General features: G+C 41.8%; 1 protein-coding gene across 1 annotated transcript in view; it reads left to right on the top strand.

Moving 5' to 3' along the window:
• The window catches only part of XRN2 (5'-3' exoribonuclease 2), an 80079-nt gene that overhangs the window by 52483 nt on the left and 7914 nt on the right, over window positions 1-19682 (top strand). Inside the window, exons 25-28 of the mRNA XM_062203793.1 lie at window positions 6663-6731; window positions 6813-6944; window positions 8634-8761; window positions 17851-17914. Of these exons, the coding sequence (XP_062059777.1) occupies window positions 6663-6731; window positions 6813-6944; window positions 8634-8761; window positions 17851-17914 (393 nt within the window). The remainder of the gene's footprint in view (window positions 1-6662; window positions 6732-6812; window positions 6945-8633; window positions 8762-17850; window positions 17915-19682) is intronic.

Below are 19682 nucleotides of genomic sequence, written 5' to 3'. Positions count from 1 at the left end.
GATGATGTTGTTGTTGGTTAGCTACTTCTGAGCCTGAAGCAGCCTTTGGTTTTTGGTACCCACTCAGTTCATGAAATTATTAAATTTATAAAACAAATTCAAGATGTATGTGCATATTCAGGCAAATGTTAAGAGTAAGTTTAATTATAAAATTGATTCAATTTTCTAAAGGTTTGTGAAAGATCAAAGTTAACTTTCACACAAGAAGTACTTTTCAGTGTTTTCTCTGAGGGATAATGTGAAGGCTGAGATGAATTTTATTGGACATTTATTTGTTTCAAGACTTGTGTATTCCAGTGTTATACTTCCTTTGTGAACAAAAGTCTGAAAATGTATCCTGTGGCATTAATTGCAAGTTATTGTTATTTTGACTTCTGGAATTTTCCCCCCTCTTTAATTTGGATGCATACAATATGCTGTTCCATATTTGACAAGCTGTTTGCTGGAGTTTGAATCAGTTATTCCCATCGTGTTTGGTCTTAGCTGTAGTGTTGAGAATGTATATTATACAGATTATTAAAGTGTCTTAAGAAAAGGACCAACAGAGAATAGTTAGGTGTGACCAAGGAGACCACATTTTCTTTAACTCTGACTTTATAAATCATTCAGCATATCAATAGCTTAACTTTGAATAGACCTGAGGTATCTTGGGGCTGGCACTGTGGCATAGTAGGCTAAGCCTCCGCCTGTGGTGCCACTATCCCATATGGATCCTGCTCTCTGCTAATGGCCTGGGAAAGCAGTGAAAGATGGCCCAAGTGCTTGGGGCCCCTGCTCCTGGCTCCTGGCTCCTGGCTTTAGATTGCCCCGGCTCTGGTGTTACGGCTATCTTGGGAGTGAACCAGCAAATGGAAGACTTATCTGTCTCTGTCTCTTTGTCTGCTTCTCAAATAAATAACTTTTTTTTTTTTAAAAAAAAACTGAGCTATCTTAATTTTCCTCACCCTTATCTCCCTCCACCATTATAATTTGCGTATACATACTATTTTTCAAATAATTCTTTGTTAAAATATAAACCTGCATTTGATTTTTAAATTATAGAAGAGTTTTCTTAGGCAGCAACACAATTTTCTGCTCATTTGGAGGAATAAGTGCATGTACCCACTCTTGCTCTTTCAAGGCCTGTCACCATTTGGTAGAGCCCCAGGTCTGTGTCTGAATCTGCAGTTCCTCAAGGGAAACTCCTCACCAGCCAGGCTGGTCCCTTCACAACCCTTGACCTCTGCATCTGCTTCCTGTTTGGAATGCTCTTCCCTTATTTTCTCAGGCTGACCAGAGCCTACCCTTCACTGTCTTTTTTTTCCCTTCTAAAATATAGTTTATATAATTTGTATATGTTTTCAGGAATATAGCATTGTTCAGTCATTTTTTTTCTCTATCTGAATCATAGAAAAGCTCATTGTTGCTAGTGTTGCCAGATCTCCAAGAACTTAAACCTTTTTCTCCAGAGGAGTGCTCCTCAGTCTTTCTGTATCCACCTTTGGATGAGTCTGGCAGGAATAGAACATTTTATATTTTAAAGATACTTTTCAAATGTGAATGTATATGGAAATGGCTTTTGTTGTTGTTGTTGTTGTTGTTGTTGTTGCTAGCATAGCCATTACTGCAGCATTTGTGAGGCTCATGGTTGGCAGGCAGATAACTCAAAATTAAAAACCCGAAGGGTGTGGAATGAGCAGTAGACTTCATAGGAAATTTGACTTTTACACCTTTTCAGAACACTGGGTTAACCTCTTCTGATAGAATATCACAGTCCTGTAAACTTGGTGGTTTAAAATATCAGCTCTCTGAATCATGACATTTTCCCCAAAAGAGCCGTTTATGTTGGCATGCTAATGTGGCATTAATTGTAGAATTATCAGGGAAGGGTAGAGTAGAAATGAAACTTGATATTTGGAGTTTTCTTTATGAAGTGTGCTTTCAAAAAGTAGTACTTAACATTATACTTTCTAAGGAAAATTCTTAAAGGGAATTAAGTCAGAAAAAGGTGTTGTCCATTCCATTCTTTTTCTGTTGAGACTTTGCTGAAGTATTTTTTTTTTTTACCATTGTGTTGAAAGTGCTACTTTTGATACAAATAAAAGCATTGTTCAGTTTTCTTAATTTAACCATGCTAGGTTTTAAGTTTTTGCTTATTTAGCTCTTTCTGTGGTTGAAGTCAAGTGATGAAAACACTGGTAAGGACAGGGAGGGCTGCCTCAAAGGAGAACCCATTATGCTGCTCATGGGGTGAGCTGGTCTGGTGAGGAGAGGCTAACGCTGGGGGAGTCAACATTGTTGTGCCTGCATTTGGAAAAAGTGGATGAAAATACTTCTGTTCATAGAGTTAGATAAAATAATAAAAACCTGGGGCCGGCGCTATGGCGTAGCGAGTAAAGCCGATGCCTGCAGTGCTGGCATCCCGTATGGATGCCGGTTCAAGACCCGGCTGCTCCACTTCCGATCCAGCTCTCTGCTGTGGTCTGGGAAAGCAGTGGAAGATGACCCAAGTCCTTGGGCCCCTGCACCCACATGGGAGACCCAGAGAACGTTCCTGGCTCTGGCTTTGGATCAGCACAGCTCCGGCTGTTGCGGCCAATTGAGGAGTGAGCGAACGGATGGAAGACCTGTCTCTCTCTCTGCTGCTCCTTCTCTCTCTATGTAACTGACTTTCAAATAAATAAAATAAATCTTTAAAAAGATAATAATAATAATAATATAAATCTAAACCTAAACAAAGTTTTCTTACCTCAGCTGGTAGCCTCTTGAGTCCATTGGCTGCTCCATTAACTCGTTTCCTCCCCTGGACTTCTCAGAGGGTGAGAGTGCTTCTACCCTGTATCAGTGTACTTACTGCTTTCCCTTCCTTTAGAAACTCTCTACTTTGTTTCTGATGGTAGAAATTTATTAAGGGTAATCTATATTTGTTTTCATTCAGTGCTCTAAGAATTTAGATTATGTAAAACAAACAAAAAATGAAGGAACATTAACAGTTTGGACCCCTGTTAGAAAGTTACCCTTTGGAGGGATAGGTGGTTGGCACACCCAGTAAGTCACCACTTAAGACACCTGCATCCCCTGTTGGGTGCCAGTTTGAGTCCTTGCTCCTTCTCTTCCAAACCAACTTCCTGATAGTGTATCCTGGGAGGCGGCAGAAAATGGTTCAAGTGCATGGACCACTGCCACCCATGGGAGAAACCTAGATGGAGTTCCTGGACACCTGGCTTCAGCCTGGTAGAGCTCTGTCTGTCTGTGGGCATTAGGAAGTGAACCCAATGGATGGTCTGTCTATCTTTCCCTCTCTCTCTTACTCAGCCTTTCAAGTCAAGTAAGTAAACATTAAAAAACAAAAGTTTCCTTTTGCATCCCACATTGTGGCGTAGAGGGTAAAGCTTCTGCCTGTGATGCTGACATGCCATATGGGCACTGATTTGTGTCCATGCTGCTCCTCTTTGATCCAGCTTCCTGCTAATGGCCTAGGAAAAGCAGCAGAAGATGGTGGAAGTGCTTGGACCCTGCCCCCAATGTGGGAGACTAGGGTGAGGCTCCTGGCTTCTGCTTGGCATATCCCTGGCTATTGTGGCCACCTGAGGAGTGAACTTGTGAATGGAAGACCTCTCTCTTTCTCTCTTTCTGTCTTTTCCCCCCTCTCTGTAACTCTTTTTTTGTTTTGTCTTGTTTTTTTTTTTTTTTTTTTTTTTTTTTTTTGACAGGCAGAGTGGATAGTGAGAGAGAGAGACAGAGAGAAAGGTCTTTTTGCCGTTGGTTCAGCCTCCGATGGCCGCTGCGGATGGCGCATCTCGCTGATCCGAAGCCAGGAGCCAGGTGCTTCTCCTGGTCTCCCTTGCGGGTGCAGGGCCTAAGGACTTGGGCCATCCTCCACTGCCTTCCCGGGCCATAGCAGAGAGCTGGCCTGGAAGAGGGGCAACCGGGATAGAATCCGGCGCCCCAACCGGGACTAGAACCTGGTGTGCCGGCGCCGCAAGGTGGAGGATTAGCCTGTTAAGCCACGGCGCCAGCCCCCTCTCTGTAACTCTTACTTTCAAATAAATAAATCTTACAAAAATAATTTCCCTTTGGATATTTGATAATTGATTCCTGTCTGTCTCACATTTAGTAAATTCTGAGTTGTGGCTCACATTATAATATTTGAAAAGGAGATCATTTCTAAATAGATAATAGAGTTTATTACAGATTTTTGGAAGTCTCAACTAGTGAAAGCTTAATTTAGGAAGAGAATGTGTTGTTAAATTGTTTGAAAAGATTTAAGGAAAAAAAATGTCTTACTCTTTGAGTTCATAATAGTGTCCTTGTCCCTTCATTGGACTTCCCACTTATTTCAAACTGACTTAATTCACTTAATTCTCTTAATTCACTTAATTCTCTCACTTTTCTGTCTCCTAATGGTTTGTACTATGTAAAATCTGTAAAGCACTTTGTTGAGTGTGATTCTGAGAGGACCCAGGAGAGATCTTGGAGGTTATTTTTCTGTTGGCTTGGAATTTTTTTCCCTTCTAGGGGCATGAGCATAAAAAATGGAATTTTAAAGACAATTTCATTATTAAGAATAGTTGACATACACTAAATTGAGCACATTTAACAAATTTCTTTTCCTAAACATTAGTTAGAGCTGTCTTATTAAATCTCTTGATATAACCAGTTTCCTTATCAGGAATATCTCTTCTCCCTGGGGGCTTATTTTGGCTGGTTTTTTTTTTCCCCCATTTTCTTGGTTTTCTGTCTTTCTCTGCATGACTTAGAGATCTTCTTCCGCAGCCCTTGCCTAAATCTAATCCATTCCAGTTCTAGTTTTGTGACATTCCGTTTTATTTTCCAGTATTTCTATCTCTGATGTGTGTTGGAGGCTCTTATCCAGGTTATGTTGGTGACTGCTTTATAGATGTTTCCCTGTGCTCTCCTGTACACTGCTGCTGGGTTGATTTTTCTGAAATACATGTTTGATCACCTTTCTTATTGCTTCACATTACAGTCAGATAAGCCCTTTGTGGCTGTAATCTCTTTCAGAAAATCTTTATGTGCTTAATTTCTTACTGCTATTCATATTTTTTAAAGGTTTATTTTATTTATTTGAAAGGCAGTATTACAGAGGGAGAAATAGAGAGATAGAGATCTTCCATCTTCTGGTTCACTCCCCAAATGGCTGCAATGGCTGAAGCTGGGCAAGGCTGAAGCCAGGAGCTTCTTCCAGGTCTCGCACGTGGGTGCAGGGGCTCAAGGACCAGGGCCATTCTCTGCTGCTTTCCCAGGCAGAACAGCATGGAGCTGGATTGGAAGTGGAGCAGCCAGGACGTGAACTGGTACCCATATGGGATACTGGCATCGCAGGCGGTGGCTTAACCTCTTACGCCACAGCAGCAGTCCCTTGTTCATATTCTTTTCACTCTAGTCCAACCGCTCTCAACTGGGGTTCCGTGTGAAAATTAAACACCTGTTGAATGTACTGAAGCAGTTTGTGTCCTATGCCTATAGAATTGAGAATGTGGTCACTGAAATGTTTTTTTGTCGGGCTTCTGTCCCAGATCCCCACTGAGAAGGAGGCTCCAATTAAACTGTTCTGCCTCTTGGTCCTGGAGCCTCTCTCCATGGCTTTGTTACATTTATTTCCTCTGCCATCCTGTAACAAATCCTGTCCCACCTTAAACCATAAGTTCTTGGGTGAAGATTTCTTTGTTCCATAGGTGGAAGAATTCCCTTAATCCATGATCATAGGAGAAATTTTGAAAAATACATATATAAAAAAGGGGAAATGACTGTCTACAGGAAATTACTAATAACCGTTTTATGGCTATGCGTCTGTTGTATGTGTTTTTTTCTCCTGAAGTATTGTTACTAAATTAAAGCAATACCAAAGGTTCTATTTTTAGGAAGACCTCTAGTTTCTTTAGCTAGTCTACTGTTAATAATACACCTGGATTTTATAGCCGCAATATATGCAACAAAGTTGTGAGCATCCTTAGGTCTAAGTCTGATACATAACTACGGTGTCAGAATATATTTACCAACCTTTGGAGCAGAAACAAATACCACCACCTCCAGTTAGTTCTACCTCCAATTCTGGAAAGGAAATTGAACCCAGTTTATATTCAGAGTTTGAGTGTATAGCTTTCAAAAGAGGCATTTATATAGTTTTCAGATTGTGACAATTGAAAAAAAACACAGAACAGGGTGTTAGGTTTTGGGGGATGTTTCCTGCCTCCCATTGATTTCTTAGCTATTTGTATGCATTTTTTGATTTTGTAAATGTTTCTATTGATGTCTGTATATTTTCTGTATACAGTGTGTGCTAGTCCTTCCTAAGGTGAATGAAAGGCATTTCATTTTATTGACTATTAGAAAACTCTTCAATCTACCTTTAGTATTTATTGAAATTTCTCAAGAGTTGAGACATTGTCTGTTTTTCCTCTGATCACCCACAGTTAGCTAGAACATGGTTATTTTCACAGAGGAAGTTACATGAGTGCTATTAAATTGTTTTAAGAATTTGAGAATTTAGGAATTAGAAGCAGTTTAGCAAGGAGGATGTTTCGCTATGTGGCAAAACCATTGGCCAGAATTGTTTCTGGAAGACTTTGGAATTTCAGTCACTCTGTTTTAATGTGCAAAGTAGCTCAAGTTACATGATAATTAACCATCTAATCATTATACTTGTTGTTCTCTTCCAGTATTAATTTTAAAGACCCACAGTTTGCGGAAGATTACATTTTTAAAGCTGTCATGCTGCCGGGAGCAAGGTAACAACAATAAACTCTGTAGGTCTCTTTTGGATGAATGGTATTGTTCTTGTAAGTAAATACTGTGTTTCCAATGGTCAGAAAGCCAGCAGCAGTGCTGAAACCCAGTGACTGGGAAAAATCTAGCAATGGCCGGCAGTGGAAGCCGCAGCTCGGCTTTAACCGGGACCGGCGGCCTGTCCACCTGGATCAAGCAGCCTTCAGGACTTTGGGGTGAGTCAGGGGTTCTGTCCTTCGTGTGATTTGCTTTTTCTGAACCATCCCATGAAGCATGTCAGTATCAATACGAAAGATATTTAAGGGACAGTAAAATACAGCTATTTTAATGCTTTGTGGCTTTCTTTCATTTCTAAAAATTCACTTCTGTTTTCTTTACGTGTTGCTTTATGTGTTCTATGAGAATTGTGTTATTTCCCCTAAGAGGCTTTATTGTCTGTGTGACAGTCACTTTAAAGGAATAAGGCCGTCTCTTTACCCTCAAGTAAGGTGCAGGTAATCCACGTGGCAGCCTATCCGGCCTGTCCGCCGATGCTGTAGCACACACAGCCACAGCCTCTGCTGGCTTTGCTCACCCAGGGCTTGAAAGACAGCGTCTTCCTGGGGCTTAATGGCATCTTGCGTTTGCTCATTTACCACTCCCTTGTGTTTCCTCTCCTGTAAATGCCGGAGTTTTCTCTTTGGTTCTTCTTAGTTATTGAATAATCTTTTTCCTGGCTGTAGAAGAGAGTATATGTAGAGAGATGGGACTTTAATATAATAGCAGGTAAAGTGGGCTGAAAAGAGCAACTGGCCAGAAGAATAGTAATGATTCACAAATTAATAATGATAATTCACAAGTAGGTACTTCTAGTTAATGGGGAAACCTTCAAATTCAACAAGTGGTTTAGGTAGAAGGTCATCCTCAGCGAGTAATTTATACAGTGAATAATAAAAGGAACGTTGTGGCATGGTGGTTACAGGCCTCATGGGCTTTGGATCCTAAATATGTGGATTCACACCACTTTATTCCCAGACACACATTTAATTTATTTTTATTTGAAAGAGAGACAGAGATCTCCTATCCATTGATTCACTCCCCAAATGCCTGCAATAGCCAGGACTGAGCCAGGCCAGAGCTAGGAGCTAGGAATTTGACCTGGATCTCCCATGCAGGTGGCAGGGATCCATGTACTTAAGCCGTCACTATCTGCCTCTCAGGTTGTACATAGGCAGGAAGCTAGAATTGGGAACACCTGGAATTGAATCCAGGTACTCTAATATGTGAAGCTGGTGTCCGAAATGGTATCTTTACTTCTGTACCAAGTGTCCACCCCACCACATAATATATTTGTAAAGGTTACTAAACCAGTGTGTGCCTTGGTTTCCTCATGTATAAAATAGAATAATTACTTTTATCCCATTAGGTTGTTTAAGAATTAAGTGAGCTGATATCTATTGAGTGCTTGGTATACTTCCTAAACACTGTGACATTGTTTATTGTTCATGTTTTGCAAAATCTGCATTCTCAATAATTGTTAAAAGACATGCAAATTTTAAAATGGTCTTAATGTATCTTTTTGCATGACTCCAAGTAGTTTGAAAAGCATCACAGAATTGCCTCTAAATAGAGTTCTGAAAATACTTTTAACCTTTGATCCAAATTCCTACTTCTCGAATTTATCCTGAAGAAGTAATTTTAGAGAAACAGTTATAAGCCCAGAATTTTTTTGCGAATATTAGTGAATATTTGCATGACTATTAATTGAATATCCTGATGTGACAAATGAACATTTATTATCACCTTAATCAGATCTGTAATGAAAGAGATGTGTACTTGCATTTGTTTGATTTGTGTCAACTGTGATGTGATGGATATACCTCTGAATAATGTTTTTTGTTGGGGGGGGGGTGGTCCACTTACAGCCACGTTATGCCAAGAGGCTCTGGAGCTGGCATGTACAACAATGCTGCACCACCACCTGCCACTTATCAGGGAAACTTATACAGGCCGCTGTTGAGAGGACAGGCCCAGATTCCCAAACTTATGTCAAGTAAGTCTTTGCCAATTGGTTATTTTACATTCTCTCTCTCTCTTTTTTTTTTTTTTTTTTTTTAAAGATATACTTATTTTACTTGAAAGTCACAGTTACGCAGAGAGAGGAGAGAAAGAGAGAGAGAAAGGTGGGGGGGGCTTCCATCCCTGGTTCACTCCCCAGATGGCCGCAATGGCTGGAGCTGTGCCAATCCGGAGCCAGCAGCTTCCTCCGGGTCTCCCACATGGGTACAGGAGACCAAGGACTTGGGCCATCTTCTGCTTTCCCAGGCCGTAGCACAGAGCTGGATCAGAAGTGGAGCACCCGGGACTCAAACCAGTGTCCATATGGGATGTGGGCACTGCAGGCGGCAGCTTTACCCACTACGCCACAGTGCCAGCCCCTACTTTACATTCTCAATAAAAACTAGAACAAAGGTTGGTTTCTCATCTTCATTGCTAGAAACATTTATCAATGCAGAGATAGTGAAATTTAAAAACATCTAATTTAGAAGACTTGTAGGAGAATGCTTGATGCAAAATCTTTGAGATATCTTTTATCCTGACTGTATAGTTAATTGAATAAGATTATCTGGAGTTCTTCCTTCACTGACACATTTATTTCTGAGTTAACTAACGTATGCAGAAAGAGGTATGTGGAACTGAGTGCTGCTTATTCTCTCAATACAAGTCTTTGGGTAGTGCATTCAGTCTGATTTCATGGGACTGTCACCACTTAGTCACTTAAAAGACAGAAGTATCCTTTCCTCAGTCTGTATTGCAGCTCAGTGCTGCTTAAGGTAAAGCCAGGCGATTGCTTTTGGTAGGAAAGTGTGTTTAGCCGTGCGATCCTGATAAGCTTTTGGCCTTCCTTTCCTTAACTCCTCCTGACTTGTGGACAGCTCAGAAAACAGCCACCGAAATAACACAGCATTTTGATAGCAGTAGGAAAGAGAAAAGTTACCTACCTGTTAGGTTTCATAGGTTTTGCACTAATTTTAAGTTGTAAACCTTTTCCATGCTAATTTTGCCCTTTGCGTCTGTGGCCGTGTACATGAGGTTGTGTAATTTATGTATGGAGTTCTCAAGGCCACGGTCTTGATGAAGCCCTTGCTTCTCCATTGCTGCTCATTTGGTTGCTACTCAGACAGACAGGAGCAGCACAGGGGAGGAGAAAACAGTAAGTTGAATGTCATAGGTAAATTTTTCCTGAATATTTGAAATTTTTCATAGGAATTAAATCTTTTTTAAAAATTTTTTTTTAAATTTTTATTTTTTTTGACAGGCAGAGTGGACAGTGAGAGAGAGAGAGAGACAGAGTTTAGAAAGGTCTTCCGTCACTGTTGGTTCACCTTCCAATGGCTGCTGCGGCCGGCGTGGTGCGGCCAGCACATTGCGCTGATCTGAAGGCAGGAACAGGTGCTTCTCCTGGTCTCCCATGCTGGTGCAGGGCCCAAGGACTTGGGCCATCCTCCACTGCACTCCCAGGCCACAGCAGAGAGTTGGACAGGAAGAGGGGCAACCGGGACAGAATCCGGTGCCCCGACCGGGACTAGAACCCGGGATGCCGGCGCTGCGGTGGAGGATTAGCCTATTGAGCCGTGGCGCTGGCCAGAATTAAATTTCAAAAAGAGCACTGTTCTTTTTCCGAGAGCCTTCAGCACTCTACGTGTGGATGGCAGGGACCCAAGTACTTGAACAGTTACCTGCTGCCTTCACGGGTACACATGGGCAGGAAGTTGAATCAGTAGCCAAGACTTGAACCAGACACTCTGAGTTGCACATGTTCCAGGCATTTTCTCAACCATTGCACCAAATACCTGCCCCCGGAACTCTTGTTAAACAGAAGTTGTAGTTATTAAAGACAATGCCAAGTTAGAGTAGAAATATTTATGCCATGTTCCTGGCAGTATTTTGATGCCAATTAAATACCCTTTTTTTTTTAACCTAAAGCGGAGACTTTTCTATACAGTATCCAAGAAATGGGTGGTAAAGGTTTTGCTCTCCCAAGAAAGGTTTTTCTCTCTGTTTTCAGTGCATTCTTTCTTTCTCTGTGCCCCTCAGTCTGGTGAGACACTGAGTGGAGCATAGTGAAACTCTGGACATGAGAACTGTGCACTGGAGCAGTTTTGTTCTGTTTAGGGAAGCAGAGAAGGGGTAGACAGTTTGGTAGTGAGCCTATGGGCATCTGCAGGTGTGGTGGTTACATAGGTCTCTTCCCCCAGGATATAGTAAATAACATTGCTGAGTATTTCTGTGTGTTCAATATTGAGTCATCGGGCTGGTGCTGTGGTGTAGCAGGTTAAGCCTCCACTTGCAACACCAGCACTGCACATGGGCGCTGGTTCAAGTCGCTACTGCTCCATTTCTGATCCAGCTCCCTGCTAATGCTCCTTGGCGGAAGATGGCCCAAGTGCTTGGGCTCCTGCAGCCATTTGGGGAATGAACCAGCAGGTGGAAGATCTCTCTCACTCTGTCTCTTCTCCGCTCTCTCTAACTCTGCCTTTCAACTAAATAAAAAATAATGTTAAAAAAAATCAAATCATACCACCTACAGCAGAAAGACTCCTATCATAGCTCCGACTATTCGTGCCTTGAGAAATTTATGAGTTAATAGTGAGAGCACGTTCAGCTGTTTTTTGTTTTTATTTTTTTTAAAGATTTATTAATTTTATTTGAAAGAGTTAGAAAGGAGAGGCAGAGAGAGAAAGAAGTCTTCCATTTGATGGTTCGCTCCCCGTTGGCTGCAATGGCTGGAGCTATGCCGATCCGAAGCCAGGAGCTAGGAGCCAGGAGCCCCGAGCCCCATCTGGGTGCAGGTGCATCTTCTACTGCTTTCCCAGGCCACAGCAGAGAGCTGAATCAGAAGTGGAGCAGCTGGGACTCGAACCGGCACCCATATGGGATGCTGGCACAGCAGGTGGCAGCTTTACCTGTTACACCATGGCGCCGGCTCTTCAGCTGGTTTTTAAATCCAGCTGTTTATTGACACTCGTTTTTTTAGGACTCTCTGCCATTCACATCCATCTAGAGTGTATTACAGCTTCCAAACAAGAATGAGAATTGGGATGCAGAAGTAGTACAGACAGGTAGATTTGGGTTTGTTCAGTCAGTGTTTCTCAAGGTTATAGTTATGAGGAGTTTCTGAGGTTATTGCAATGAGTAAATTTGCAGATACCTGCTGAAAAGAGGTTTTAGTAGCAAAGGTAGAAGCAGAGCTCTTCATTAAGCAGCTTCCTCTTAATTACCTTTTAAAATCTTAGATTTCTTCCTTTTTTTTTTTAACCTAGATTTATTTTAAGTTTATAAATTGTAGCACCATATGGCACTATGGATTTGATGTGGTTTTTTGTTTGTTCAAACAGACATCAAAACAAATAACTGTGAAGATGAAAAACTTATTCATAGAGTCTCCAAAATCATCCTGCATGAGATTCTTTGGGAAATGTTTTCCTAATTCAGTTCTTTTTTTTTTAAAATTATTTTATTTATTTGAAAGACAGCACTTCAGGCCCGGGCTTTAACCCGCTGTGCCACAGCGCCAGCCCCCCTAGCTCAGTTCTTAACTTTTAAGAAATCATAGACCCATGTAACTGCCATGGACCCACTCCCGAGAAGATCTGTCAGTGTTTTGTGTAAACCCAAGGACTCCATTCTGCGGTTCTACTTACAGCCTACAGAATTCTCTTACAGTCAGAAAGGCGGCGGCAGCAGCTTCCTACATTTATCAGCATCAAAGCAGAGCTAGAGGATTCCATGCCCTTACAGCCTTGACCTGCCTGCTTTGGAAACACACGATTCTGATTTGTCTTTATCTGTACATTTTATGTATCTCCTCTCCACTTTGATTTACTTTGAGTAAAAACTCATCATTTGCCCTTGTGGTAGCTGTTTTAGATATACTTTGTTCTACAAAGTCTGGAATACTTGCAGAGTGTTTTTTCTTTGTGTCTTATTTAGAGGTATATAATTTTGTCAGTTCTAAATTTCAAGACAGTAAAAAGCTTTTTTTTTTTTTTTAAAGATTTATTTATTTATTTGAAAGTCAGAGTCACACAGAGAGAGGAGAGGCAGAGAGAGAGAGAAGTCTTCCATCCGATGGTTCACTCCCCAGATGGCCGCAATGGCCGGAGCTACGCCGATCTGAAGCCAGGAGCCAGGAGCTTCCTCCAGGTCTCCCACACGGTGCAGGGGCCCAAGGAATTGGGCCATCTTCTACTGCTTTCCCAGGCCATAGCAGAGAGCTGGATTGGAAATGGAACAGTGGGGACTAGAACCGGTGCCCATATGGGATGCCGGTGCTTCAGGCCAGGGCGTTAACCTGCTGCACCACAGTGCTGGCCCCAGTAAAGAGCTTTTCAATTCCTAATTTTGCCTTCTGAGCCTCCTGACGGAGAGGCACAGAAACTGGGACTGGTTTTCCTGTGGTCCTTGTAAAATACAGTGACACGACAGAGCACCTCAGCCAGCCCCACCAGTGCGTGTGCAACGTGGGGATGGTAGCCTGATGGAGAGGACATAGCCCCTTAATAGCCATGTGACCTTAGGCAGGTTTTGGTCCATGTCCTAATTTTCTGTCCCTAAAATAGTACAGGGAATATTAAATGTATTTCAACTGTACAAGGCACTTAAAATTGTGCCTTGCCTATAGTGACTGCTATAAAAGTGTGAGATAAATGATAACAGATCAGCTTTCTTTTCATAAAATTTTGAATTTTAAAGTTTGATCAGAGGGGCAGGTGTTGGAGCAGTTAAGCTGCTGGTTGAGAAATTTGCATCCCATGTCAGGAAGACCTGAATTAACACTGGGCTCTGCTGCCGATTCCAGCTTCCTGTTAATGTACGCCCTGGAGGCAGTGGTGATGGCTCGAGAACTTGGGTCCCTGTCAGCCAGGTGGGAGACCTGAATTGAATTCTTGGCTGTCAGCTTTGGCCTGATTCAGCCCTGGCCATTGTGAGCATTTGGGAAGTGAACCAGTGGATGGAAGCTTTCTCTTTGCCTTTCAAATACATAATTTTTGAAAACTGATCAAAAATTGTTTTCGTGGAATTGAATGTTTTAGGATGTTTTTGGTATCATAATGGTTTTCTTCATGTAGTGCAAAATTATACTCAAGAAAGGCCATTTGGTCAAACTGCCGTGTCTCTGTGTCAAGAGCCTGGTATAGGTGTTTCTTGTTGCTGGTCTTTGATTTGTCTTTGATGTGTCGCTTTTTTGGCTGATGAGTGATTGTCTGCATACTGATAACTTGTGGTCAAGTACAGCCCTGAGTACTCAGTATGAATGCAGCATTTGGTTTCTGTAGCCTAGAGAGTCTGATAAATCATATGACTTCTTCATTTCAGTCAGTAAACTTGTCAGTTAGCTGCGTTTGAAAAGTGATTTTTGATTAGTGCAATCAGTAAACATGGAATTTTTTTCTGTGATTGCCACACTGATTAGGTAAATTGTCACTTGAGAAGCTGTTGGCAAAGTCTTGATTTATATGGCCATAAAGCTCTAGAAAAGGGATAAGTTGTTGAAAACAAAAGGAAAAAATTAACTGTCATTTCCCCACTCTTGCCTATACCTTCTGAAGTGCAATTCACTATCAGAATTTTTTTTCTCCCTCTCAAATGGATCTTTTGTTAGAGCCATATAAATTAATGCTAATGTTTGTTTTACCATCTACTTCATTACTTATCGGAGCCAGGATGTATTTGTGCTTTGTGAATACTTCAGGGCTATATATATTACTCAGAGCCACATGAAGAACTTTGCTTAAAGTAGCTCTGGAGGTTTCCTTTGCTCCTTTTCATTTTTCTTTTTGGACTTAAAGCAAAGGAGGTTTTCCTAGATATATGACAAAATTTTTTTTAAGTTTTAGAAAATTTCCTTAGGTTTTTACAAAATAAAAAAACAACTATGATCATTTTACCTGCTGAGTTTATTCATGTGAAAAACATTGCTCTGGAAGTGAGATACAGTAAGTATGAAACAGAGAGGAAGCACCTGATCCACTTGGTGATGCAGTGATGCGGTTGGAACTTTGGCTGTTTTTCTAGGCAAAATCGGACTTTCTTTATTTTTTAAGATGTATTTATTTATTTGAAAGGCAGAGTTACAGAGAGGCAGAGGTAGAGAAAGAGAGGTCTTTCACCCGCTGGTCTTTCACTCCCCAAATGGCTGCAACGGCCAGAGCTGGGCCAATCTGAAGCCAGGAGCTTCTTTCACATCTCCCACATGGATGCAGGGGCCCAAGCACTTGGACCATCTTCCACTGCTTTCCCAGGCGGTAGCAGAGTGCTGGATTAGAAGTGGAGCTGGATCAGAAGTGGAGCAGCCAGTACTCGAACCAGTGACTGTATGGGATGCTGGAGCTACAGGCGACAGCTTTACCCGCTATGCCACAGTTCTTGCCCCAGAAGGATACTCTCGAGAAGCATTCCCCTGCTCCAAAAAAGCATTTGTACTTAGTGAACTTTACATTACAGTGAGAAATATTGCTGTAATCTAATGTGGCATGTTTGAATTTAATCAGTGTTTATACTGGTGGTGATGGCTTGCCTTTCCTGTTTACTGTTACTAGGAGAAAATAAATGAACTTTTCCCTCTGCCATGTATTTTTCATAAAACATTAGGATAGGTGCTTTAGAGGGTTTCTCAATTGTGTGTGTCTTATTATACTCATTGATTTCAAGTTTATTGAGGATCCAGTTTGGAAGTACCAATGAGAATTGTATTAGGTGATTATACCACACATACATGAAGAGGCGGCATGGAACCAGAATCAAAGAAGTCCCAGTAGTAAAGGGGGGTGTGTTTCCAGGGTGTAACCCCAGTCATTGATTCTGGGCCATTTGAAGAACAGGATTAGAGTGCAGATAAAATTTCACTATGCAATATTTCTTTTTACTTTTGTCATATTGGCTAATTGTGTATATGTAAGGGTGCAGAAATAATTATATGTGGGCATTTTAATTGATTCTCACTAAACCAGCTTTTGTACAGTGGACTCCAAGTTTACCTAAGGAATAACCAGGAAAGATGGCTCCAATGTTGATTTTACTTTGACTAAATTACTCTATCATAAGTGGCAACTCATTGAGAAGTATATCATATGTTGAGGTAAATATGCCTTAAATTTTTCCATAAAAGTAAGCCATACTAATTAAATGATAGCTGCTGTTGTAAGAGTTTCTGGTTTTTACCTTTTGAACTGCAGTTTTCTGATGGTATAGCATCTATAGTAATAGTCGGCTCTGGGCCTAGAAGAGGGAGCTGTCTTCACCCAGTCTCTGCGGCATGTGTGGGGACTGCTCAGTGTCCACTCAGGTCTTGACCATGCATTGCACATCTCATGACTGCCGTAAAGCCTCCTCAGCATCGGTACTCAGTTTACTGCTAGTGCTTTGGTTTGTAAGAGATAAAAAGGAACTTAATTCAGCTTGACTGGAGCTGCCACCTTTCTTTCCATTCAGAATGGGGTTCTGTGTGAAAGTAACAGCTGGCAAGGTCCTCCCTGCTGCTTTCTTGGGGAGGCATCTCATGCTTTTGGTTGTGTGAGAGTGACCATGGACCAGGGGCAGCAGGCCAGGAGAGCTGCAGACAGCTACTTCCCTGTCCGCATTTGGAAAAGGTTCTCCTCTGACCTCCTCAGCCATATCGAGGGGGAAGGAGGCCCAGAGCTCAGGTAGTTTCACTGTGTCATGCCGGATCGTTGTGTTGCCTGTGCTTGGCTTGTTCCATCTTCTTTGTGGGGATTTTCCGATTCTCCCTTCCTTCCATCTTTCCTTCTCTAAAAACCAGAGTGTACTTTTCAGTTCCTGAACAGAGATAGGCCTTTTCCTTTAAGAAAGTAATTTGGTGGGGAATAGGGGGTTTGGGGGCAGTGGTGGTTGCATCAAGGCATAGTGGGTAAAGCCACCACCTGTGACCCCAACATCCCATATGGGTGCCAGTTCATCTCCCAGCTGTTCCACCTCTGATCCAGCTCCCTGCTGATAGTTTGGGAAAGCAGCAGAAGATGGCCCAAGTATTTCAGCCTCTGCCACCTTCATGGGAGACCCAGGTGCAGCTCCTGGTTCCTGGCTTTGGCTTAGCCTAACCCTGACCATTGCAGCCATCTGGGTTGTGAACCAGTGGATAGAAGATGTGTGTGTGTGTGTGTCCGTCCCTCCCTCTCTCTGTAACTCTGACTTTCAAGTAAATAAAGTAATTTTTTAAAAAGCGTGTTTCTAGTTTGTGTATGCATTAAAATGTGAGCTTGAATACATTATGGTAAGTCCTGTTGTCCTTGGTCTCGGGAGTCTGGAGGAAGTTACTGTTCTCACAGAGTGAGCTCATTAGACAACTTCTGGAACAAACTGTTTTAATTAGCTCAACAACAGACCCCGCTGAAGGCAGTGAGGTGACAGTGAGGCTGGAGCCAGGAGGTACAGTCGGTGGATGCTGACCCCCTGAGCTCCTTGAAGGCCCTGATTGGCCTGGTTTTTGGGGGGTGTTTCTTTCATCCTGTTTACTGGTCAGTTTATGTAGAAGAGCAACAGCTACTTAATTCTTTCTTCTGGTTAGCTGATATTAATTCAGCTTTGTGTTGGAGGAATGGTTTGATTATCAGAAAATAATGGACAAGTGAGCGCTCCCATGATCAATCTGTCTTCCTGATGGTGTGTTGCAGAGATTGTCTGCTGTCTGTCTGTGTTAGGACAGTGGTTTATAAGTTTAGGAGGAAAATTTCAAGACTTCTACTACAGTTAGCTGTTCATTCAGTTTGTGTTTATGGGAAAGATCTAGATTCTTTCATTTTGCACGACATTTAAGATATAATCATAAAAATACATTTACACATGAACATACGTACATAAGCAAGTGAGTTTAATGGCTGAAGCTACTAAAAAATGTGTTTTATTATCAAAGGAAAAATAATAAAAATTTGCTGACCCTTTTGGTTACCTGTCTTTTTACATTTGTGTGTGTATGTATACAATTATGATTATGAGCCTAGTTTATTTGGTTTAAGTTTTATTTCCTATTTTTTTCAAGAATTTATAATGATAAATAGGTGTGGGCTGAACAGTGTTACTTTAGAAAGCCTTCCGTGTAACTCTCCACTGTTTGTGTTTCAGACATGAGGCCCCAGGATCCCTGGCGAGGTCCCCCCCCTCTTTTCCAGCAACAGAGATTCGACAGGTAACAGTAAAGCAAATACAATATGACTTTTAAATATTTCCTCCAGCCAGCATTTGAGGTTTTTGTGGGTTTTCTAGAAACTAGAACCTCCATGGGTTAAGATACACATTTTGCCACCAAAAGCAATATTTCTTACACATGTTATTTAGCAAAGTTATTTAGTTAACACTTTGAATTAAAGAACTCATGTTTATATACCTTGCTACTTTTCTTGGTTCTTGGCCTTTATTTTATTGAAGCTTTTGAGGTACCCAGAAAAACGCAACACAGAGAGCTTAAAACTGTATTAGGTTTTGGTCAGGCTAAACAAATTTCTTTTTAGAAGGGTTGTGCAGCTTAATGAGGCATAACTAATGGTGTTCCACTTTTATCATTTCTGTGCCGGCAACACAGCATTAGTACAGACCAACCATTGATTCTTGCTACAAACCTCTTGAAGTCCTAATCAGCTTCTTTGGTACAACTTTTTCAGGGCTGACAAGCCTATTGTAGGGCAGTGTCACTGTAGGTCAGTAGTTATTAGTTGCCACTGAAAACAGTTTCTTTAACTACTTAAGGCTGAACTGAATTAAACGCAGAAGGGACTCAGAAGAGGATTATGGGATCTGCAGTCTAATAAGTACCACGGACTAGGAAGAATGTGACATGGTTTAATAACAAGGGATGTTTGACATGTGTTCCTTCATTGATAAGTTGTGTGCTGCTAAGTCAGATGGACTCAACACGACAAGACAGCCAGGCATTTTATGAATAATGATATATTAACATCTGCAAGTAATTTTTTAAAGGGCAGCTTTAAAATGTATCATTGCATGCTGGTTTTGCCAGCATCAGTAAAAGCAAAAAACAAAGTGAGCCCCTTGACACTGAGGTGTCCTTTTTGCCTTCTCAATTTTGTTTATTCCCCTTTGCTCTGCTGGGTTCACGTATGAAGTGAACAAAGTGTTTTGGTAACTAGGATTCTAAATACTGTCCTCCTTTGAAGAAAACTTAATTTTTCAGAGACACAAATGTCAGTTCTTGTTTTCTTCAAGAATATAAAATCTTACTCAATTGTTTATTAATGGTATCCGTTTAGTGTAAGTCACTTTTTAAGCTTAATACAACTGAATGCATGTATTTATCTTGTTTTCAGTACAAGCGCTTGTGAAGTATCAGTACTGTGTTAATGTCTTCTATAAACATGAATTCATTTATTCTTCCCAGTGACCCTTTAAGAAAGTAGGTGCTCTTATTTTCACACACTTCAGTAACTTACCTAGGCTCGCTCCTCTTTTCTTTTCTTTTTTTTTTTAAAGATTTTATTTTTATTTATTTGAAAGGCATAGTGACAGAGAGAGGCGGGGAGAGACAGAATCTTCCATCTGCTGGTTCATTCTTCAAATGCCCACAACAGCTGGGGCTGCTCCAGGCCAGAGCTAGGAGCCTGGAACGCTCCAGGTCTTTCATGTGGTTGGCCGGGATCCAAGCACTGGGCCATCTTCCACCTCCTTCCCAGGCACATTAGCAGGGAGCTGGATCAAAAGTGGAACAGCTGGGCCGGCGCCGTGGCTCACTAGGCTAATCCTCCGCCTTGCGGCGCCGGCACACCGGGTTCTAGTCCCGGTCGGGGCACCGATCCTGTCCCGGTTGCCCCTCTTCCAGGCCAGCTCTCTGCTGTGGCTAGGGAGTGCAGTGGAGGATGGCCCAAGTGCTTGGGCCCTGCACCCCATGGGAGACCAGGAGAAGCACCTGGCTCCTGCCATCGGAACAGCGCGGTGCGCCGGCC

The sequence above is a fragment of the Lepus europaeus genome, chromosome 10 (genome assembly GCF_033115175.1).
Source record: "Lepus europaeus isolate LE1 chromosome 10, mLepTim1.pri, whole genome shotgun sequence".
In the NCBI taxonomy this organism is placed as follows: Eukaryota; Metazoa; Chordata; class Mammalia; order Lagomorpha; family Leporidae; genus Lepus; species Lepus europaeus.
Note: the sequence above shows the minus strand (reverse complement) of the source record. Positions and strands in the feature narration are given on the sequence as shown.